General features: G+C 43.9%; 5 protein-coding genes across 16 annotated transcripts in view; 1 reads left to right on the plus strand and 4 right to left on the minus strand.

Annotated features, from left to right (window-relative positions):
* Positions 1–3932, plus strand: part of LOC117143000 (synaptotagmin-like protein 4) — a 47491-nt gene extending 43559 nt beyond the window's left edge. For 3 of the 5 annotated variants that reach the window (XM_033307361.1, XM_033307359.1, XM_033307360.1), the window contains exons 8-13: positions 1668–1852; positions 1921–2115; positions 2181–2435; positions 2542–2816; positions 2878–3086; positions 3145–3932. In XM_033307361.1, coding sequence (XP_033163252.1) covers positions 1668–1852; positions 1921–2115; positions 2181–2435; positions 2542–2816; positions 2878–3086; positions 3145–3296 — 1271 coding nt within the window. In that variant the 3' untranslated portion in view covers positions 3297–3932. Of the gene's footprint in view, positions 1–236; positions 962–1667; positions 1853–1920; positions 2116–2180; positions 2436–2541; positions 2817–2877; positions 3087–3144 lie in introns of those variants that run through there. The other 2 variants (XM_033307362.1, XM_033307363.1) reach the window with 2 other exon arrangements.
* Positions 3933–5697: 1765 nt separating this feature from the next.
* Positions 5698–8763, minus strand: LOC117143001 (solute carrier family 22 member 6). 2 transcript variants are annotated; one of them, XM_033307365.1, is made up of 5 exons: positions 8295–8763; positions 7975–8233; positions 7280–7694; positions 6705–7211; positions 5698–6633 (listed from the first exon to the last, which is right to left on the minus strand). In XM_033307365.1, exons 1-5 carry the CDS (start codon positions 8742–8744, stop codon positions 6462–6464), a joined length of 1803 nt encoding a protein of 600 aa, XP_033163256.1. In that variant the 5' UTR covers positions 8745–8763; the 3' UTR covers positions 5698–6461. The 2 variants fall into 2 exon arrangements, with proteins under 2 accessions (XP_033163256.1, XP_033163257.1); XM_033307366.1 differs by lacking the exon at positions 5698–6633 and having other exon boundaries at positions 7132–7211; positions 7271–7694.
* Positions 8764–9555: 792 nt separating this feature from the next.
* Positions 9556–11943, minus strand: LOC117143003 (solute carrier family 22 member 13). Its single transcript, XM_033307368.1, has 4 exons — positions 11099–11943; positions 10776–11034; positions 10285–10708; positions 9556–10225 (listed from the first exon to the last, which is right to left on the minus strand). Exons 1-4 carry the CDS (start codon positions 11435–11437, stop codon positions 9574–9576), a joined length of 1674 nt encoding a protein of 557 aa, XP_033163259.1. The 5' UTR covers positions 11438–11943; the 3' UTR covers positions 9556–9573.
* An 86-nt stretch (positions 11944–12029) lies between these two features.
* On the minus strand, positions 12030–14191 carry LOC117143002 (organic cation transporter protein). The gene is made up of 4 exons (XM_033307367.1): positions 13620–14191; positions 13290–13548; positions 12816–13230; positions 12030–12760 (listed from the first exon to the last, which is right to left on the minus strand). The coding sequence occupies exons 1-4, from the start codon at positions 13950–13952 to the stop codon at positions 12091–12093; spliced, it is 1677 nt and encodes a 558-aa protein (XP_033163258.1). The 5' UTR covers positions 13953–14191; the 3' UTR covers positions 12030–12090.
* Positions 14192–14766: 575 nt separating this feature from the next.
* The window catches only part of LOC117144458, a 60892-nt gene continuing 57399 nt past the window's right edge, over positions 14767–18259 (minus strand). For 4 of the 7 annotated variants that reach the window (XM_033309613.1, XM_033309614.1, XM_033309616.1 and 1 more), the window contains one exon: positions 14767–15963. In XM_033309613.1, the coding sequence (XP_033165504.1) occupies positions 15433–15963 (531 nt within the window). In that variant the 3' untranslated portion in view covers positions 14767–15432. Of the gene's footprint in view, positions 15964–16089; positions 17040–18259 lie in introns of those variants that run through there. The other 3 variants (XR_004459641.1, XR_004459642.1, XM_033309618.1) reach the window with 2 other exon arrangements.

The following is an 18259-nucleotide window of genomic DNA, read 5'->3' on the forward strand; positions in this document are numbered from 1 at the left end:
TCTGCGTAGGCCATTTACTTTAAGATGCGATTCTCATGTCACCTATTTAAACCGAAGATATTTCCAAATAAAAGCAGTTTCTTACAAAAACTCAACGAGTAAAGTCTTCTTATTTGGGATTTTACAGCTAGAAGGGGAAAACTTTTCGATTACTGAAGTTCCACTTTTTTACTCAAAACTAATGACTTAATCGTAATAAAATAATTTGGGTACTTATACAATTATAACCACGGCTTATACCTTTCGAATGGCGCTATGTAGGGTATTGAGAAACCCATTAGATGACAACTGTCAACTGACGGAATCGGCAAAGCCAAAAGTGATATAAAACATTTGCAGTCGGCTGCGGATGACACCAAAAAAAGCGGTCACCAATTAATCTTGCCACCAAAACGCGCAATTGTGAAATGAGAAATCGAGAAAATGAAGCAAGTGACTCGTTTAATTGGCCCGCGGCGAATGGCAAACTCGAAGCCGAAAGAAGCCCCCAGCTATAATGCATTCGCCTCTGCCTCCACCTCCTCCAAGAAATCCCAGCCAGCTTCGACTGCACCCGCTCCACTGGCTCGAGTGCACAACTATGGCAGAGTGAAGTCCCAGCCAGCCGGCTCGTCGCTGCCCTCCAGTTCGGCTGGGAAAATCCAATATGCAGCTTTAAATCGAATGAGAAAAAAGCGGTCTGAGGATGGAGGCAAGAAACTGAAGCGCAAGTCAAAGTGGCGTCAACTTTTTGGCCAATGTTGGTGGAAGAAGAGACGACGCCAAAGGAGCTATCAGGATTATTGGAGCAGTTCGAGGGAAAAGTCAAAGAAAAGTCCCTTTTTCTGTTATTGCTGCCGAAGGCGAACCAATGGATATGGTTACGATTCAGAGGAGGAAGATGACGACATCGATGCCAAGGTGGCTTCCTACATTGTGGAGATGAAACAACGCGAGGCGGCGGCCAACGGCCAAAGTGAGAGTTTAGTTGAAGAGACACCGAATCCTGTGCCCCAGGAGCAAGTGAAGCAACTACCCACGCAGCTGCGATCTCCGCCCATAGTTAAGCGACGAGCTTGGACCTGGGACGACAGTTTGAGGTCCAACTCGGATAGGTTTCTGGAGACCCTAGAAGATGATTTGCCGGCATCGTCAGAGCAAGTGGTTGCAGCTGCTTCTGGGGGCAGGACTTCATTAATCCTGCACCGTCGCACGCCACTGCATGTGACCTTCGTGGAAAACGAGGAGGAGCAATCTGAGCGGGAGGATCGTCAAAAGCAGGAACGGGTGACGGTGCAAGGTAGGCGGCAAGTGCTCCCTCGGCTTCGTCTGCCTGCCACCAACTGCATGCTCCTTGCACCGACGCCTCAAGCTGCTTCTCCCCACAGATATCTTCTCATAATGCACCAATTCTAAGCTTCAATATGGGATCATTAGATAGATGCACTTAAAAGGGCTACAAGCTCTACAGAACTATCTTTCAAATATATGAGTATAACATTAAAGTGTAATGTAATGTGCCAGGGGGACTTTAGAAACAATGATCATTAATGGAGCTAAAAATTCCAAGAAATATTTTCCATCTATCTACTCTGATCGTTAATCATCAGCGCACATACATAGATCATTAGCCATAATTGTGGAAAACTCGAGTGCTAATTGATGAATTCTCTCTTTTTTTGTTGCAGAGGAAGCCAAAGTGGCCGCCGAGGAACTGTCACGATCGCCGGTAATTGGACAACGGCAGGCAGATGGATCGGGCAGTCCCATTCAGTCGCGTGCCTCCAGCGAAACGTGGCCCACTCAGTCGGATGAGGACATCGATCGCCTGGTGGCCATGCATCAGAACCGTAGCAGTCTCAGCTCGCTGGGGGTAAGTAAATCCCAAAATTAATCCCAGTGAAAACTATGTGACTAAACCATTATGTTACCCCATGATAGGTTCGATCGGAATCTATGGCCAGCGTTTATTCGGGCGCCGGAGAAGGTCGCTATGGCACAGTGGTGGTCAAGGGTCAAGTGGAGTTCGCCATGCAGTACAACTATAAGCTGAGTGCTTTGGAAGTGCACGTGGTGCGCTGCAAGGACTTGGCTGCCGTCGATGCCAAACGCAATCGCAGTGATCCCTACGTGAAGGTAAGTTACATTACCAATTCCCCACTTGAAGTATTTTACTATAACTTGGCTTTAATCCCATTTAGGTGTATCTACTGCCCGACAAATCGAAGGCTGGCAAGCGCAAAACCAAAGTCAAGAAGCACACGCTGAATCCCATCTTCGACGAGACGATGCGCTTCCACACACCCATTTCCAGCTTGGAGTCACGAACATTGTGGCTCACCGTCTGGCACTCGGATATGTTTGGGCGTAACGACTTCCTGGGCGAAGTCAGTGTCAATTTGCAGGGGCGGCTCTTCGACAATCCCCAGTCGCAGTGGTACCTCCTCCAAGAACGCGTAAGTACCTAAGCCGATTTTTCTGATTTATTGCATTAAAAAAATCCGACAAGAAATATACATAAATATATACGTTCTTTGACTTACATTTCTTAAATCGTTTCAGAGCGAACCCTTCGACGAGGTGGCTACCTATCGAGGTGACATCGTAGTGGGTCTGAAGTACATTCCGCCAGAGAACATCAAATCCTCGTTCTTTTCGCGGGGCTCCTCGATAACAGGCAGCTCCTCCAACTTGCGCAAATTTGGAGGCAGCATCAAGTCGGTGGCCTCCAAATCGGAACGCACCTCAAAGGGCGGCCAGCTGCATGTGCTGGTCAAGGAGGCCAAGCATCTGAGTCCCATCAAGGCGAACGGCACCTGCGACGCATTCTGCAAGAGGTGATTACAACTATTAATTCATGACATAAATACATAACTAACATTAATATATATTCCCAAGTTATTTGTTGCCCGATCGAACGAGGAGCTCCAAGCAAAAGACGCCGTTGGTGAAGCGCACCCTGCATCCCAGCTGGAACTACACATTTGTTTACGAGGACGTCTCCCTGGAGGAGTTGTCAGAACGCGCCTTGGAGCTAACCGTCTGGGATCACGATCGTTTGGCCAGCAATGAGTTTGTTGGCGGCATACGATTCTCGTTGGGAACCGGTAAGTTCTAGCTACTAATCCCCCATTGAAATTCTATTAAATGGTTCATTTGATACAGGTCGCAGTTATGGCCGACAGGTGGAATGGATGGACGCCACTGGAAAAGAGCTCTCCCTGTGGCAGAACATGTTGGATCGTCCGAACTTCTGGGTGGAGGGCAGCTTGGTGCTGCGTTCCAGTTTGGATGGCATTCGAGCCAATTTGCCATAGGCCAAGTTAGTTTAGGACCAGGACAAACCACAAAATCGCAGTTAGAATTGCCAATGGCATCCTGCATTGCATTGTATTGTATTAATTATGCGATAATTATCAATTAACGATCACGTCGACTCTGAGAAGCATTACTAGCGGTATAAGACAAGAAACGATTGTAACCTTCACAATTTAGTGTTAAGAGTGTGGAATGATGAATACTGTATTTCTGAATACTCGAATACGTCGGAAAATGACGCGATGACGCTGCAAGTACCGCAGATACGGAAAAGCAAAAAACAAAGTAATCAAGGCAAGCGAAACTAAGCAAAAACCTTATCAAGTTTATGGCACTAATTGTAAGCGCAATTCTCAGCTATTCGATGCAGATAAAAGTTTAAAAAAAAACTGTAAAGCGAAACGATGCGGTCCCAAGGTTGGACCGTCTATACATTAAGACAGTTTGTATGTGTGTGTTTTTTTCCACCTCTCCCCTCTGAGAGGCAATCGCAATTGGCATACTATATGCGCTAAACTACGATATAACTACAGATAAACACTACAGTTAAAACCTAGTTAAACCGAGGCATAAGCTTACTATGTATAACTATCCATAATACCCGAGAAATACAAATAACATTTTTGTAAATTCAACTTTTTGGTTTGTTTCCTTCTTTCGTTCTCTAGACCTTAAGCGAGCTGCATTCTAAACTATATATATGCATATATCTATCGTGACATCATACATATCGTGAACATTGTGCAAATCCAGCTAAGCTTCATGCCACAACTACCTGCAAAAGGTAGATATACCCACCATAGCAATCAATGAATCAATCAATTCCCATAGCAGCCAAATATTTCACAGCCCCCCAAATCTGATTAATGTGGACTTTATATAGGCATATACATTATTGAATAGCCCTTAGGTTGTAGGGCAGCTCTATATGATGATGAATTGTTTCAGAGAAATCACTTTTAAGAATACAAAAACGAGTCTTATGAATGCTTTTGGTGTATGATAAGTGGTAAATACCGATACCGATAATACAAAGTAATATTTAACGTTGAATGATACTTGACAAAAATTTATAGAAGATGTTTTTTATAAATGAAAATTGCTGAATCACTCGTTGCCTAAATACCGCTTGTCTTTTATACTCGATGTTTTCGAAACACACAAATAATGCACATAAATAATGCCTGAAACTCGGTGATGATCTGGGCATGATGATAGAACATACATTTACACACTTTGGTAGCACGGATCGCCACAAACGAAGCCGATGAATTAATGTGAAAGTGCAGCAGCAGTTGAGTGTGGTCATAGAATACTTTCTCTAAATCAACATAAATGTCAAACAATAAGCAGCAAATATTGCAAAAGTAATTGGTATTTAGTAGCATAGAATAAGCGCAAGTAGGAACCACCACCATATACACACAGATACTTGTTCTACCCACAAATAGTTCATAATCTAAGATTAAAGCGTTTGCTGTTGGTTGGCTCCCTAATCTAGCCATAAATTTTGTTGGGAACCCAATCACACACCCACACCTACTATACATACATAAATATACACACACACCTGTAGCTATAGTTTATTCCCTCTAAGGTCTCCAAAGTTTCAATGTTTACTACACGTATATTTTTCTACTACTTACTATATATGTACTTACCAACTAAATCAAGAATATCACTTTACCCTAGGATCGCCGCAGGAGAGCAGGTTGTGTTTTAACAATCGGCACCCGATCCTAACCTATCCACTTACTCACTGAGATGGTGCTATATAGTCGTATATAGGATACTCGAGTACCCTCCGTACTCAGTCTCAGGTCGCGGGAGAACTATGATAGATCTTTTTACCTTTTTACTGTGTACGTGCATTTCGGATTCAACTGAACAACTATTGTGCACTAGTGTTGATTATACACGTTTATGGATGCGATGCAGACGTCACAACTATCTACTTTATACATATACATCTACTGAGATACGTTACTTATAACACCTTTACAAGCAGTGAGCACTCCAGTCGCATTAGGCGATTCGACGAGGAGAGTATTTGTTATTAGTCCCAGTTCGCAAGGATCGGGAAAACCTAGTGTTAGGTGATTTCTATAGAACGTTTTTGACGATTCCGACGCGTCCCCTTGGATGCCAGGCAAATTACACAGATTAATGTTACAGATATTGATATCAGAAGTATTTATGTACCCATTGTATTTGTTAGCGTTCGCCAGAATTGCTCATAGAAAAACCCAAAGAGGAAGATACATTTTGAATATTAACCCCGAAAAAGGATGAGTTTGATTAGGGTTAGAGGGCCCAGAGCCTTTCCCTCCCCCCCAAAGATACACAAGTTGCGTTAATGTAGAAAACTTTTTTAGCGAATACACACATAAGATACACAAATATACATAGTTATAGCAGAGGATATGAAAAACGCTGCGGTTGCCTTCCTAAAAGCATTAATACGTATATCCCTGTACTGCCCTGAGTACAATATTTTGAGCTCGTTTATATGGTTTTACATTGAATTCTACAGTTAGTTTGTTAGTTTGGTTATTTCTTTGCTAAATAAGCTAATGAGTTGGTAGAGAACCTTTATAGTTTCAAATTGTATTATCTGGCAACCTGCGACAAGGGCCCTAAATCACTTCTCGCCATGTCTGCGTTGGACTTTACACTTAGATTTAAGGGAACAGACCTTTGATCGGTCAGTTTTGCAATGCGGAAATCCCAATTGAGATTCCGAGCTGTTGTACGCTAGAGTTTGTAAGACTTTCCATGGCAATCGGGGCAGGATGAAGAGGCGATCAAATTGTAGCCGTTATTATGTTTATGGCATTTAAGCGTTACAAATTACAAGAGTTTACATAACCATTTACAAAATACAAGATACTTATGATCCCTTTACTTACAAGTAAGTACTTAATACAATGGCAACAATACCGACACACACGATTCCAACAAGCTGATGAACTCAAGAAATTGGCTCAATACAAGTTGCTAAGTTAAAATAGTGTTATAAATTGTGAACAGCAGTGAATCAATAAAATAAAGCAAACTTCACATCTACTGACAACTTTCGCAACTACACTGTCCACTTCTTTTGCTAATACCCTTTGGGATTGGTTCTTAAAGTCTATGGGGAAATACTTCGAATGGGCTTCACTCTACACTTCCGCTTCCGTTTCGGATTTCGTTTGTCCGTTGAGCTGGTGCAGCTTCACTTCTTCGGTGGCTTCCTTGGACACATCGTCATCGTGGCGACGCCAACAATCAAAGGACAACATGGATTCGCCCTTCCCAAATGCCTCTCCATCGGCCAATGTGATGGGCAGTTGTCTGTGGAGAATGAAAAGGAAAACACATTTCAACACGCCTCCTTCCATCATTTCAAATACCATGACCCTTACCTATTGTTCGTTTCCGGCAGCATGAGAGTGCATCCGGATGCGGTAAGTAGGAGCAGAGCCAGGATGAGGGACGGAGCGGCCGCCAGCTTAGTGCCCAGATGAATGAGGTAGGGGGACACAAAGGAGGCACCCGCCGCAGCCAGATGCACTGCAGCAATTCCGCGCGAGCGCACACAAGTGGGCAGCAGCTCGGAGGCGAACTGCGAGGTGACCGTGTAGCACATGGAGATGCCCAGCCGCATGGGCAGGGCGAAGGCCAGCAGCAAGGTCACGTTCTTGTGAGCGCCCTCCGTGGAGAGGGCCACGCCCAAAGCGCAGGACAGTAGTCCGGTGCAGAGCATGGCCAGAAATGCAGTGGCTTTGCGGCCAACTCGGCTCTGCAGTAGGCCCTGAATAAATCCAGACGGGGGAACGACCACCGCAAAGAGCGAGAAGACCACAAACGGTGAAAGTCCCAGGCCCTCCACATTTCTAGAGATGGTATTGAAGCTCAGCGAAGTCAGCATACTATGAAGACAAATATGGAAATACCAACTATTAAATAGACAAAATTATTAATTACAAACCTCACTTACAAAGTGAAAACCACCAGCAGCGATATCTTCCTCAGATTAGGAGTCCGCAATAAATCGAAAATTCCTGCCGTTTGTTCCGGTTGGTTTGAAAGCTTCCTCTTGACGATGCAGTTCCTCCTGAAGGCTTCAAAGTCAGCTGCTTTCACCTCCATTCCATTGAAGTGGGCAATGTGCTTCAGTCTGGCAATGGCCCCCTCCACATTTGTACGAGTGATTAGCCATTGAGCGCTCTCCTGGACCACAAAGTAGAACAAAGCCACCACTAACTGGAGCAAAGCCGAGCAGGTCAGGTAGATCCGCCAGTTGCCAGCCAGTACGGAAAGCCAAGGGGCCACCAGAGCTCCCAGACAAAAGCAAATGCCCAGGGTTCCACTAATGGCCATATTCCTTAGTTTGGGCGCCAAGTATTCCAGCACTAGAAAGGGTATTAAATTATGAAATATTATTTTTAAAATTTTAAAAACAATGTTAATCTACGAAAAGATCTGAACTAATAGAAGAACTTTAAAATGTTTTTTTTTTTATTTTATAATATTATTAAGTATTTTTTTGTACCATCTGGTAAAGCTATTGTTGGAAGTCCAGGAAGTAATAAGGAGTAGGCACTGTTGTTGACTCTGAATTATATGTATGTATGTATGTACCAGATTTTCCATGATCTCCACTCTTTCTCAGCGATATCTCGCAGTGCTTACCCAGAATAAACATCAGATAATAATTTGCTGTAGCGGCGAGCCCAGAAATGCACCGAAAGATGGCGAACTGCACTAAGTTGGAGGCGTAGGTGGTAAGAAAGTCGCCCACGAATCCACACTGATTGGCCAGGATCACTGCTCTCACTCTGCCGATCCTGTCGCCCAGGACGCCGAAGGTGAAGGTGCCCATCAGGGAGCCCAGGAAGAATAGAGATTGTCCGATCCGTGCCTTGTAGGCATCATTACACACCCAGTTTAGCTGATCGATCGAAGATACCACTTTAAATTGGAAAACCTTTCGCATATCGTAATAAACTCACCTCTGCATTCATGCTCCTGAAGCCAAAGTCATAGTTGTATATCCAACGCTGGCACGTCTCATTACTCACCGTCACCCTGTCGCCCTCGATCTTATCCAGTCGGGTGCAGGAGGCCTCCTTGCCAAATGGGGCATATATGGCGGCTATCTCCTCGAAACTACGATCCTCGAGCGCCTCATGATAACACCAGTGCTGGGGCACAAACCCAATTATGTTCTGCGAGTAATAGTGCACGGTCGTCGTGAAGGCTATGTAGCCGAGCAGCAGTATCATCAGGTACTGATAGCGACCCGCACTGCCGCACTTCTCCAAGATCTGGTCGAAATCCATGACGTGCTCTCGCTGAGATTCTATTAAGACTAAACCCCGCCAATCCGTGCCGAGGCGAAACCGTTCCGATTCCAATTCCGAGGCGCGGGTAAAGAGTGCTAGGTGGCCGGATTCGCACATTGAGTCTACGTCCAACAGCGATAAGATTGTTTTGAGGCAGCCTATCGTCTATATGGCGGGCTGCTCAAACGCAGACGCTTTATTATTTAAGTGAATTCACTCATTCACTCCAATCTAAACAAACGCCGGCGTCTCACCGAGGAGGAAAGCCTTCTCTGGACTAGATAAACACACCACGCGACCTCAGAAATGCGAATCAAACACAGAACAACAAGTTCAGTGGACTCTTAATAAATCCAAAAAAAAACAACGAATCGCCGATCTTTCCCAAGTGTAATACACATGAGGTCAGTAGTGCACTTAGATAATGCTAGCATAAAAACCATATACCCTGTATATATAGATCTATACAATTCAGGGCTTTAATAACATATGTTGTTAGGGCTTTTCAAACCCAATTATAATTATGTTTAAATGCGGGTTGTTCGCAGACATACATATATTTTATCACCCACAAGCTAAACAAAACTATATTATGACTAAATCGTTCTTATCCAAACCACTGACAACAATAATTATTTGACAGTCGTCTTGTCTTTCTTATTGTCAGCTATATTATCTTGTACTTTAAACACTAATGTTGTTATGAAATAGTCTGCAAGTATATATAAAAAGAGACTATAAATGTTTAGCATATGAATTTGATTAGCAACTTTTTAGTTAGCGTGATTATAAAGATCACAAGCAATATTTTACAAAAACTTAATTAACTATACAGGCCTGTTTCGGCTAACACTTTGCTCAAAATAAATTATTATGAACACAGTTAAATGCAATAGGCAGCTACACTAAGGCAGTATCCAATCCTGACAGTATATTAAGCACCTACTTAGTAAGTACGCTTATCCCCCATTAGTTTCTCATTGGTGTCAGCGCTGAGATCGTGTTGATCTTCCTTTTTAAAGCCCCTCATAAAGTCGAACATCCGCTCGCCCTTGCCAAACTCCTCGCCCTCCGCTAATGTCAACGGCAGCTTTTTGTTTCTCGTCTCCGACAGGAGCAGGCAAATCCAGGCGCTAACTAGGAGCAGAATGCAGGTAATGATCGAGGATGCTGCCCGGAAATATGTGTCCAAGTGGAGTATAAAGGGCGAGATGAAGGACAAGGCTGCTGCGGTGACATGAATCACCGCCAAACCACTGGATCTCACACAGGTTGGCATTAGCTCAGTCGATATCTGCATGGTGGATCCCGTGGTCACGGAGATCCCAAACCGGCACATCAGCAGGAGGCACACCATCACCGTGGCGCTGTGCTGCGTCCAAAAGGTCAAGAGAATGCCTGTGGTCGCAGTCATCAATCCAGTTGCTGTCATGCTGACCACCGAGGTGAACTTGCGACCGAAGTGCTTCTGGACTTGGGTCTGGAAGATGCCTGATGGAGGCAAGGTCAGGGCGAAAAGAATGAACATGACGAACGGCGAAATGCTGAGACCTTCCACATTGCGAGACATCGTGTTGTAGCAAAGCGTCACTATCGAACTAGAAAAATTATATACATAAATTAAATTTATAAAACATAAATTTCTTAATTTACTCACAAGACGACCGTCACATAGATCAGGCGGCGACGCAGCCGTGGCAGCTTGAATGAGTCAATGAGACGTGCCTGCTTCTGCATGGACATCTGGCTTCTGGCCTCCGACTCCTTCGTCTTGCAATGCTGACGGAATAGCTCATAGTCCGCCTCGCTGACATCGCGCCGATTGAACTTGGCCACACGGCGTAGCCTCAATTCAGCTCCATCGAAGTCGTGGCGCGTGACCAGCCACTGGGCGCTCTCCTGAATCAGAAAGTAGAACCCGGTGATCAACAGCTGCGGCAGGGCGGTCCAGACCATGAAGGAACGCCAACTACCCAACCAGACGGCTTGCCAAGACGCACATATCAGGCCCAGACAGTAAAAAATACACATAGTCAAGTTCAAGCCCACACTTCGCATCGTCGGAGATACGTACTCCAAAACTGTTATATTTGGTAGGAAAGTTAAGACTATATAGATAAGTCCAAAAGCTGTTAAATGATAACATACCCAGAATAAACATGAGGTAGGAGTTTGCCTCTGCAGCCAGTCCGGATACAAATCGGCTGGCCGAGAAGGTCACCAGGGTCTCCGCAAAAATGGTAGCCGAGTCGCCCAGGAAGCCACACCAATTGGCCAAAACTACAGCCCGGATGCGTCCGATCCTATCGCCAAGTAGACCAAACAACAGGGTGCCACACATGGAGCCCACAAAGAACAGGGACTGACCCACTCGAGCCTTGTACGCATCATCACATACCCAATTCAGCTGTAAACAATGGAAATACTCTTAGATGCAATGCACTTAAGTGGCGCCACAAACAGGGACTTACATCAGCGTTCATGCTTATGAATCCATGGTCATAGTGGTAAATCCATCGATTGCAGGGCTCACTGCTGGCCGTGGCATTGCTACCATCCATGTTGATCGATGCCAGTCGCGTGCACGAAGGCCTCTTGAATGGGGCGTATATGGCAGCTATTTCGGCATAGCTACGATTCTCCAGCTGTTCGTGATAGCACCAGTGATCGGGCACAAACCCAATGACGTTTTGGGCGAAGTAGTGCCGGGACACAATGAACATCAACAGTCCGTAGAGAGCCAACAGCATGTACTGGTAGCGATGGGAGTCACCGCACTTGACCAGTATTTCCTCAAAGTCCATGGCCATGTCCGCAGATGCACCGCTACGTGGGTGCCTTCAAAGTATCTGTGTTCGGTGTGGTCCGCTCTCTTCCGCTGCCACGCACGTACTGCCACTGGCAGTAGCCGCCAGCGCTGTTGGTCCTCTGCTCTGCTCGGCGAACGCCTCCATCGAATAGTTAAGAGCGCGTTGTGAAAGCGGCTGCGGTAAACTGATATTGGAGTTAAATAGTCGAATCGACGACTCTTGCTGCTCCCTCTCCGCAGCTGATAAGTCTCCTATTCAAGTGGGCGAACTGAACTGAACTGAGCTCGGCCCGATTCGATCATAACTTATATGTTGTGATTTAATTATTGGGGTTGATAAGCGACTTGGTTGCTCCCATATCATCGCTGTAATCGGCAGTCTCCTATTCAAAATATACAACTATGTTGCTGTTTATTTATGCAGACAGTTTTGTTGATGCTAAAGACTTTACACCCAGCTAACAATGTTGCGTGGCCAATTTAGAGCTGAGAAATACATATAAATACTATAAAATCTCTACAATTTTCGACTGCATATCGGGTTATGCAAAGTGTGGGGCATTTCGTAGCTTAGAGTGATAAGAATGTTAAGCTGCTATGCAAATTAAAGAACGATATATTTTTTATTACTTCTATTTTATATAACAACAGCACTTACTGCTGAACCGGCTTATTGATCAGAGTGTCCTCCTCAACAATGGTGGGACCCATTTCCACCTCTGATTTACTGCCTTCCCTCTTAAACATATGACGAAGAAAGTCAAAAATGCCTTCTCCGCGACCGAACTCCTCTCCTTCGGCCAAGGACATTGGAAGCTTCTTATTGCGAGTCTCTGGCAGCAGCAGACACACATAGGCTCCGGATAGGAAGAGCAGACCCAAAATGATCGAAGGAGCTGGCTTGAAGTAGGTGCCCAGGTGAAGGATGTACGGAGAGAGGAAGGAGGCGGCAAATCCAGCCACATGCACCACGGCCACGCCCCTTCCCCGCACGCTGGTGGGGATTAGTTCAGTGGAGAACTGGGAACTGGCACCATCGGCAATGGAAACTCCAAATCTGGCCGCCATTGTTAGACCCACCAGCAGCAGTACATTTCGATTGCTTCCTTGCGATATCACCAGACCAGCGGCGACGGCAAATATTCCTGTTATGGCCATCCAACCCACCGCGGTGGCCTTGCGACCCATCCGATCCTGGAGCAGACCCTGTAGATAACCTGAGGGTGGCAGCGTCAGCGCGTTTAGGGAAAACATGATGAAGGGCGAAATGCCGAGACCCTCAACATTGCGAGCGATGGTGTTGTAGCAGGGAACAATGATTATACTGCAGACACAGAGTAAGTCATTAAATAAATCAATATATTTCATCTAGTACTTACAATATGAGCAGCAGTTTAAATGCAGTGCTGCGCATGCGCGGTGTTTTCAGCATGTCCAGCAACTTTGCGTGCTCCTCCTTGTCGTTATCCTTGCGATAGTGCTGCTCGCAGTAGCTGCGAAAATCCTTGAAGTCTTCGTCAGCCACCTGGCGGCGATTGATCTTGGCCACACGCTGCAATCGCCTAATGGCTCCATCAACATCGTTCCGCGTGACCAGCCATTGGGCGCTCTCCTGGACGAGGAAGTAGAACAGCGTAACCAGCAGTAGAGGAACCGAGGAGCAGGCCAGGAAAATGCGCCAGTGGCCCACCCAAACAGCTAGCCAGCCGGCTCCGATCAGGCCAAGACAGTAAAAACTGCCCAAAACTGTATTTAGACCCACATTTCTCAAAGAGGGTGAAACGTATTCGAGAACTTTACAGAAAGACCCAATTAAACTAGTCATTAAATGTGAACTCCATGCAACTACTTACTCAGTATGTACATGAGATAGGAGTTGGCATCAGCCGCCAATCCAGATATAAAACGGCTGATCGAGAAAGAAGTCAGGCTGTCAGCGAATATGGTTGAGAAATCGCCCAAGAAGCCACACCAGTTGGCCAAAATCAAGGCCTTAATGCGTCCTATTCGATCACCAAGCAGGCCGAAAGCCAAAGTTCCGCACACCGAGCCCACAAAGAAAAGCGACTGACCCACTCGGGCTTTGTATGCCTCATCGCAGACCCAGTTTAGCTGAAACATAATAACAACCAAAGCTAACATAGATTTTCTAAAACAGACAATATTTTTAATCACGCACTCACCTCAGTATTCATACTTTTGTACCCAAAGTCGTACTTATAGATCCATCGATTGCAGCGCTCCGTACTAAGCGTGTGATTCTGCCCATCCTCATCGATCTTCTCCAGCCGCGTGCACGAGGGCTTCTCGAATTGAGAATATATCTTCTCGATTTCAGCGAAACTGCGATTCTCCAGCTGCTCGTGATAGCACCAATGGTCGGGCACAAAACTAATGACGTTTTGCGAGAAATAGTGCATCGAAACGACGACCATTAGGTAGCCATAAAGCGCCAGCAGTACGAACTGATAACGACTGCTGTTGCCGCACTTGGCCAGAATCTCCTCGAAATCCATGCTGCCGTTATCAGATTTTAGCGGTCCCCAACTTTAGCGGCGTTCGCAGTGCTGTGATAAGCGCATATCTGAGGAATCCCACATTTATGGAGGCGTTTGGGGAGTCAACTAATCGCCGGCAGGTTCTCAATATCGGTTTATTAGTCCCAAGCCAAACGCTTTCAAGGGTCTGGGGTTAGTGAACGCAGGCGAAACCCGTTCCGGATTTGTATGTTCCGCTGGCAGGGAGCGCACATAGCCAACTGGTTGAGCCTGAGACCCAGTCTCGAGTACCAAGTGCTCCCACTGGGGCGCCAATAAGAGAGCGGTGCTTACATGAGAGCCCAAAATACCTTTCTCCGAACTCTTTCACGCTCTTATTCAATTATGCGAAATTTGAAAATGACACTCGGTCACGTTTCGAGTGAAAAAGGTGGTTCGAAAATTTGCACTGCATTTACAAAATTTGAATATCAATTAACTTCAATTTATGCCACTTGGCCATTGAAAAGCCGCCCAGCAGTCTGAGGGTTAACTTGGATTGATTTTGATTGATATATACGTCTATAAGTGTGTCAAAGAAAAAGTATGCACCGCCATTATTTATTGATTTGAAAATATTGAAAAATAATGTATATACATGTGGGCAAAACTTACCGAAGCAATCCAACGCCTTCAATAAAAACTCATTTGGCTATGTATTTTTTATAATTTTTATTTTAGTGTTTTTTTTTTCATTTATGTGTTTATCAATTACATTTGTTTAAATGGATACATGTCTACATTTGCTGCCTTTTGAATATATTATTATTAGCTTTAATGTGAATCATAAATGTTGGTTTCCCTCACTTCTATGTCTGTTGTTTTTATAAATGTAGTAAACGCAGTTTCGTGATAACATGATAGATAGAGCCTATTACAATTGCCTTTCGACTTAAATAGAATACATACATAATAAGATAGTATACCAAACTGTACATACATACATTAGATGCGATGTGTTAACTAAATTTGATTAACAACTAAACTACTTAGCCGGCCTAGTTCGAGTCAATTAAATGTAGTTTTGAGTAAATAGGCAATGGTGCAGGATAACTAACTTACGACTCTTACAAAGATGCACACGCTCTAAATAATATTTTACATACAAAGTAGTTGGTAAGGCATACATATTATATGCTATTAATAAATAGTCGAAGAAACCATTTACGTAAAGACTAAAGCCCTGAATGGTTAATGGAGAAAACAAACATTACGATCAATACAATTCAGTCACAATTCATTTCAGTTACAATCGATAATTTCAGGGCCGTTGGATAGTTAAACCAAATATATCTAAATCAACATTATACACATCACGTAACACTATACTACAGCTACATACACATATTTATCCATTTTCTTTCGATAATTACAAAACAACGTGTGAAACGGGGGTTTGAAAATAAGGACTAGTTTAGATATGAAAGTTGATAGTTGAACACCTGCACCCGGGAATCACTTAAACACACTCAATGCTATCATAGAAAATCTCTTCATCTGGCTCTGGTTCCGATAGCTCCTCCTCAAAATCATCAACGTCGTAGGAAATCAAGGACTGCATGCTGTCATCCAGCAGCTTGTGCTGCACATGATGCACCTCAAACAGTTTCTCGTCCTTCTTATCCCTGGGCGGAGTACCAAACCAGATGGCATCCACCTCGTCTGCACACCCATCACCATGATCAGGATCAACGCCATCGCCCCGATCATCATCCTCCGGGGCTGCAGGATTAGCTCTGGCCTCCATGGAGTCACAGTAGCCATAGTCGAAAGTGACCAGGAGATTGGCACTGCCACAGTCCATGGAATCGGGCGTGGTATACTCGGTGTAGTACGAATCATAGGCCGTCTCCTCGGACACATCGTGCAGCTCATGGGGTAGATATCGTTCCATTTGAATCTTTCCCTGGCTGCTGCTGCTCGTTTGCCATAGTTGCCAATTTTGGTTATTGAGACGGAAATTTGGCTTTTCAACGGTGTTGGCCAAATTCTAAGCATCGTTTGCGGGGAATTCGGGGGAGAGCAAAGAAGAACAGAATAGAATATCAATTCTTTGGTACAATGGACAATCAGGTAATGAAAATTAGAACGCAAACAGAGGTAAGAAAGGGGTTTAGACGGCTGTTTAGGCACATTAACGAAAAGAATGGTAATTAAAATATTTAAGTTTTTGGGGTTAGCATGTTGCGGGAGATTTGATCTCTTGGACAGCGGTTAGATCCCTCAACCTCTGGCACAATAAGTATATATATAGTTTTGGTTAGCACAGTGGGCGATCAATCAATCAACCAATCAATCAGTTTATGTACAGCGGTTATTAAGTCACTCATTTCGTTTACCTTACTTGGCAATTTTAAAAGTTTGTGTTTGTTTTTTGTGCGCACTGCCCGTTTTGCTATTGTAGAAAGGGTGAGGGTCTAGGTCTAGATAGTCTTGGTAGGCTAGATCTACAACGAACTACATCGAAATCAAAAAACCATTGCTGGTGTAACTCAGTGTGGGGTAAAGCAAAAGAAAGCCGTGGGTTTGGCGGTGTTGGGATTTGTGGATTGGTTTGGTTTGGTTTGGAGAAATGGTAGAACTTAACCTACTAGGTGAGATACAACAAAAGAGACTTACGCGTATAACGATTGGCGGCAAAGTGTCTACTTCATTGTCTTTGCTTTTGGGCCAAAAACAAAACAGACAAACGATTTACAACAGAGGGCTCGAGATTGAGATCTGAGCTGGATTTTGGGGCTGAGCTGATCTGAGCTGAGGAGGATGTACTGGGCGAGGGCGCTGCTCCTTGTCGTTTGGCCATCGGTTTTATCTGTGGCTGTCCGATACCAAAAACTCCAGTCGCACTCTCTTTACATGTTTAGCATTTCAGGATTAAGTTTCTTCTTTTTTTTTGTATTTGGCATGCAGTCAAAATTTATGTATTCACCACCAACACGTCAATCAATCAGTCAATCAGTACACCACCTTTAGTCCACGAATATGGGTAACTTCTGCTATCCATACCAACTCCGACGCTTATTTTCTCAGTGTAGCCTGGCGTTTGTTAGGATAAGTGGCTTGTATCTGTTTTCACAATGGTTTTAGTTACATTTTGGATTGTTGGCGGTTTTTGGGATTTTGGGTTGGTTGGTTTTGTTGTTGGTTGGTTGGTTGGACATATTTTTATGTACATACATATTTTATATGTTTTTTTGCGGGAATATTTTTGGATCGGTCAGTTTTTCGGATATACAAAATACGAGTATATAAGTGAGTTATGACAACAACAGACAGTATAAATTATTGTTTTGTTTTTGGAGTAGACATACAAACAGGGTAGAAAGGCGCAGAAAGAAAAAGTAAAAGTAAAAGAAATTACAGCATTAGATACAAATTATTTCAAGTGTGATCATCTAATTGAATTCTTTCTTGGGTGGTTTGTAATGCACAAACAAAGCCAAAACAAAGCACTCGATGCTGTCGATGGTGTTTTTGCCCTGGTGTAAATGTGAATGAATATGAGTGTGTTGTTAGTTGGATCTTCGAATGAGCTATCGACCACATGATGATCAAAAGAACTATTCCTCAAACGCAATCAAACCATACGACAAAAGCAATCTTCTTGCAGGTTCTTAAATCTTACTGGCTTTCTAACTTAGTATTTCTGTTACTGCAACACAAGAGAAATGTTTTTTTCCTTTTTAAATTTAAGAAATAAATAGAAAAGTCTGTCATATGCTATATAATCGGTTTTATATTTTTATGTTATAGCGTACACGCATAGGTTGGTTTAAGCCCGCCTGCTTCATACACAAATTAATAAATATGCCTTTAAATTAAGCCCAATAATAGTTTAAGTATAGCTTAAATTAATTACAAAGAAAGCAATAGTAATAATAATAATTTTTAATACACACGCAAACTAATAATTATGCTTAAACTCGCTTTCGAACACAATGAGAAACTGGCTGATCCAACAATGAGGCATGCATACTTGAGGAAAATATACTAAGCCACACATAATCGTGATTTGCATAACATATGAGTAAATGAAATGATATCGTACATGCATTTGACTTTTGATTCATTTTCTTTTGTATATACATAACTATATAGGGGAAACATTGCTGTTGCTGCTGCTTATTGTTGTTGCTGCCACCGCTGCTAGTGTGTAATTGCTGATTAATTAAAGCGGCTACTAAGCACCTAAGGCATCGATAGGCAGTGAGAGTTTGATAGGCTGCACCTTTCACTAGCCAAGTGTTGAGTCAACGACCCAAACCCAAAGCAAAAGCAGCAGGGTC

This window comes from Drosophila mauritiana, chromosome 3R (genome assembly GCF_004382145.1).
Source record: "Drosophila mauritiana strain mau12 chromosome 3R, ASM438214v1, whole genome shotgun sequence".
Lineage (NCBI taxonomy): Eukaryota > Metazoa > Arthropoda > Insecta > Diptera > Drosophilidae > Drosophila > Drosophila mauritiana.

What these genes read in the sequence shown, in the direction of transcription:
- LOC117143003 (XM_033307368.1), bottom strand. Translation starts at nt 11,437, where the DNA reads ATGGCCATGGACTTTGAGGAAATACTGGTCAAGTGCGGTGACTCCCAT. An exon ending in TCATAAGCATGAACGCTGAT is followed by an intron (nt 11,035 to 11,098) that starts GTAAGTCCCTGT and finishes CATTGTTTACAG; the next exon opens with CTGAATTGGGTATGTGATGA. An exon ending in ATCTATGTGACGGTCGTCTT is followed by an intron (nt 10,226 to 10,284) that starts GTGAGTAAATTA and finishes TAATTTTTCTAG; the next exon opens with TTCGATAGTGACGCTTTGCT.
- LOC117143002 (XM_033307367.1), bottom strand. Translation starts at nt 13,952, where the DNA reads ATGGATTTCGAGGAGATTCTGGCCAAGTGCGGCAACAGCAGTCGTTAT. An exon ending in CTATCTCATGTACATACTGA is followed by an intron (nt 13,231 to 13,289) that starts GTAAGTAGTTGC and finishes CTTTCTGTAAAG; the next exon opens with TTCTCGAATACGTTTCACCC. An exon ending in TTTAAACTGCTGCTCATATT is followed by an intron (nt 12,761 to 12,815) that starts GTAAGTACTAGA and finishes CTGTGTCTGCAG; the next exon opens with TATAATCATTGTTCCCTGCT.
- LOC117143001 (XM_033307365.1), bottom strand. Translation starts at nt 8,744, where the DNA reads ATGTGCGAATCCGGCCACCTAGCACTCTTTACCCGCGCCTCGGAATTG. An exon ending in TCAGGAGCATGAATGCAGAG is followed by an intron (nt 8,234 to 8,294) that starts GTGAGTTTATTA and finishes TCGATCGATCAG; the next exon opens with CTAAACTGGGTGTGTAATGA. An exon ending in CTGCTGGTGGTTTTCACTTT is followed by an intron (nt 7,212 to 7,279) that starts GTAAGTGAGGTT and finishes TTGTCTTCATAG; the next exon opens with TATGCTGACTTCGCTGAGCT.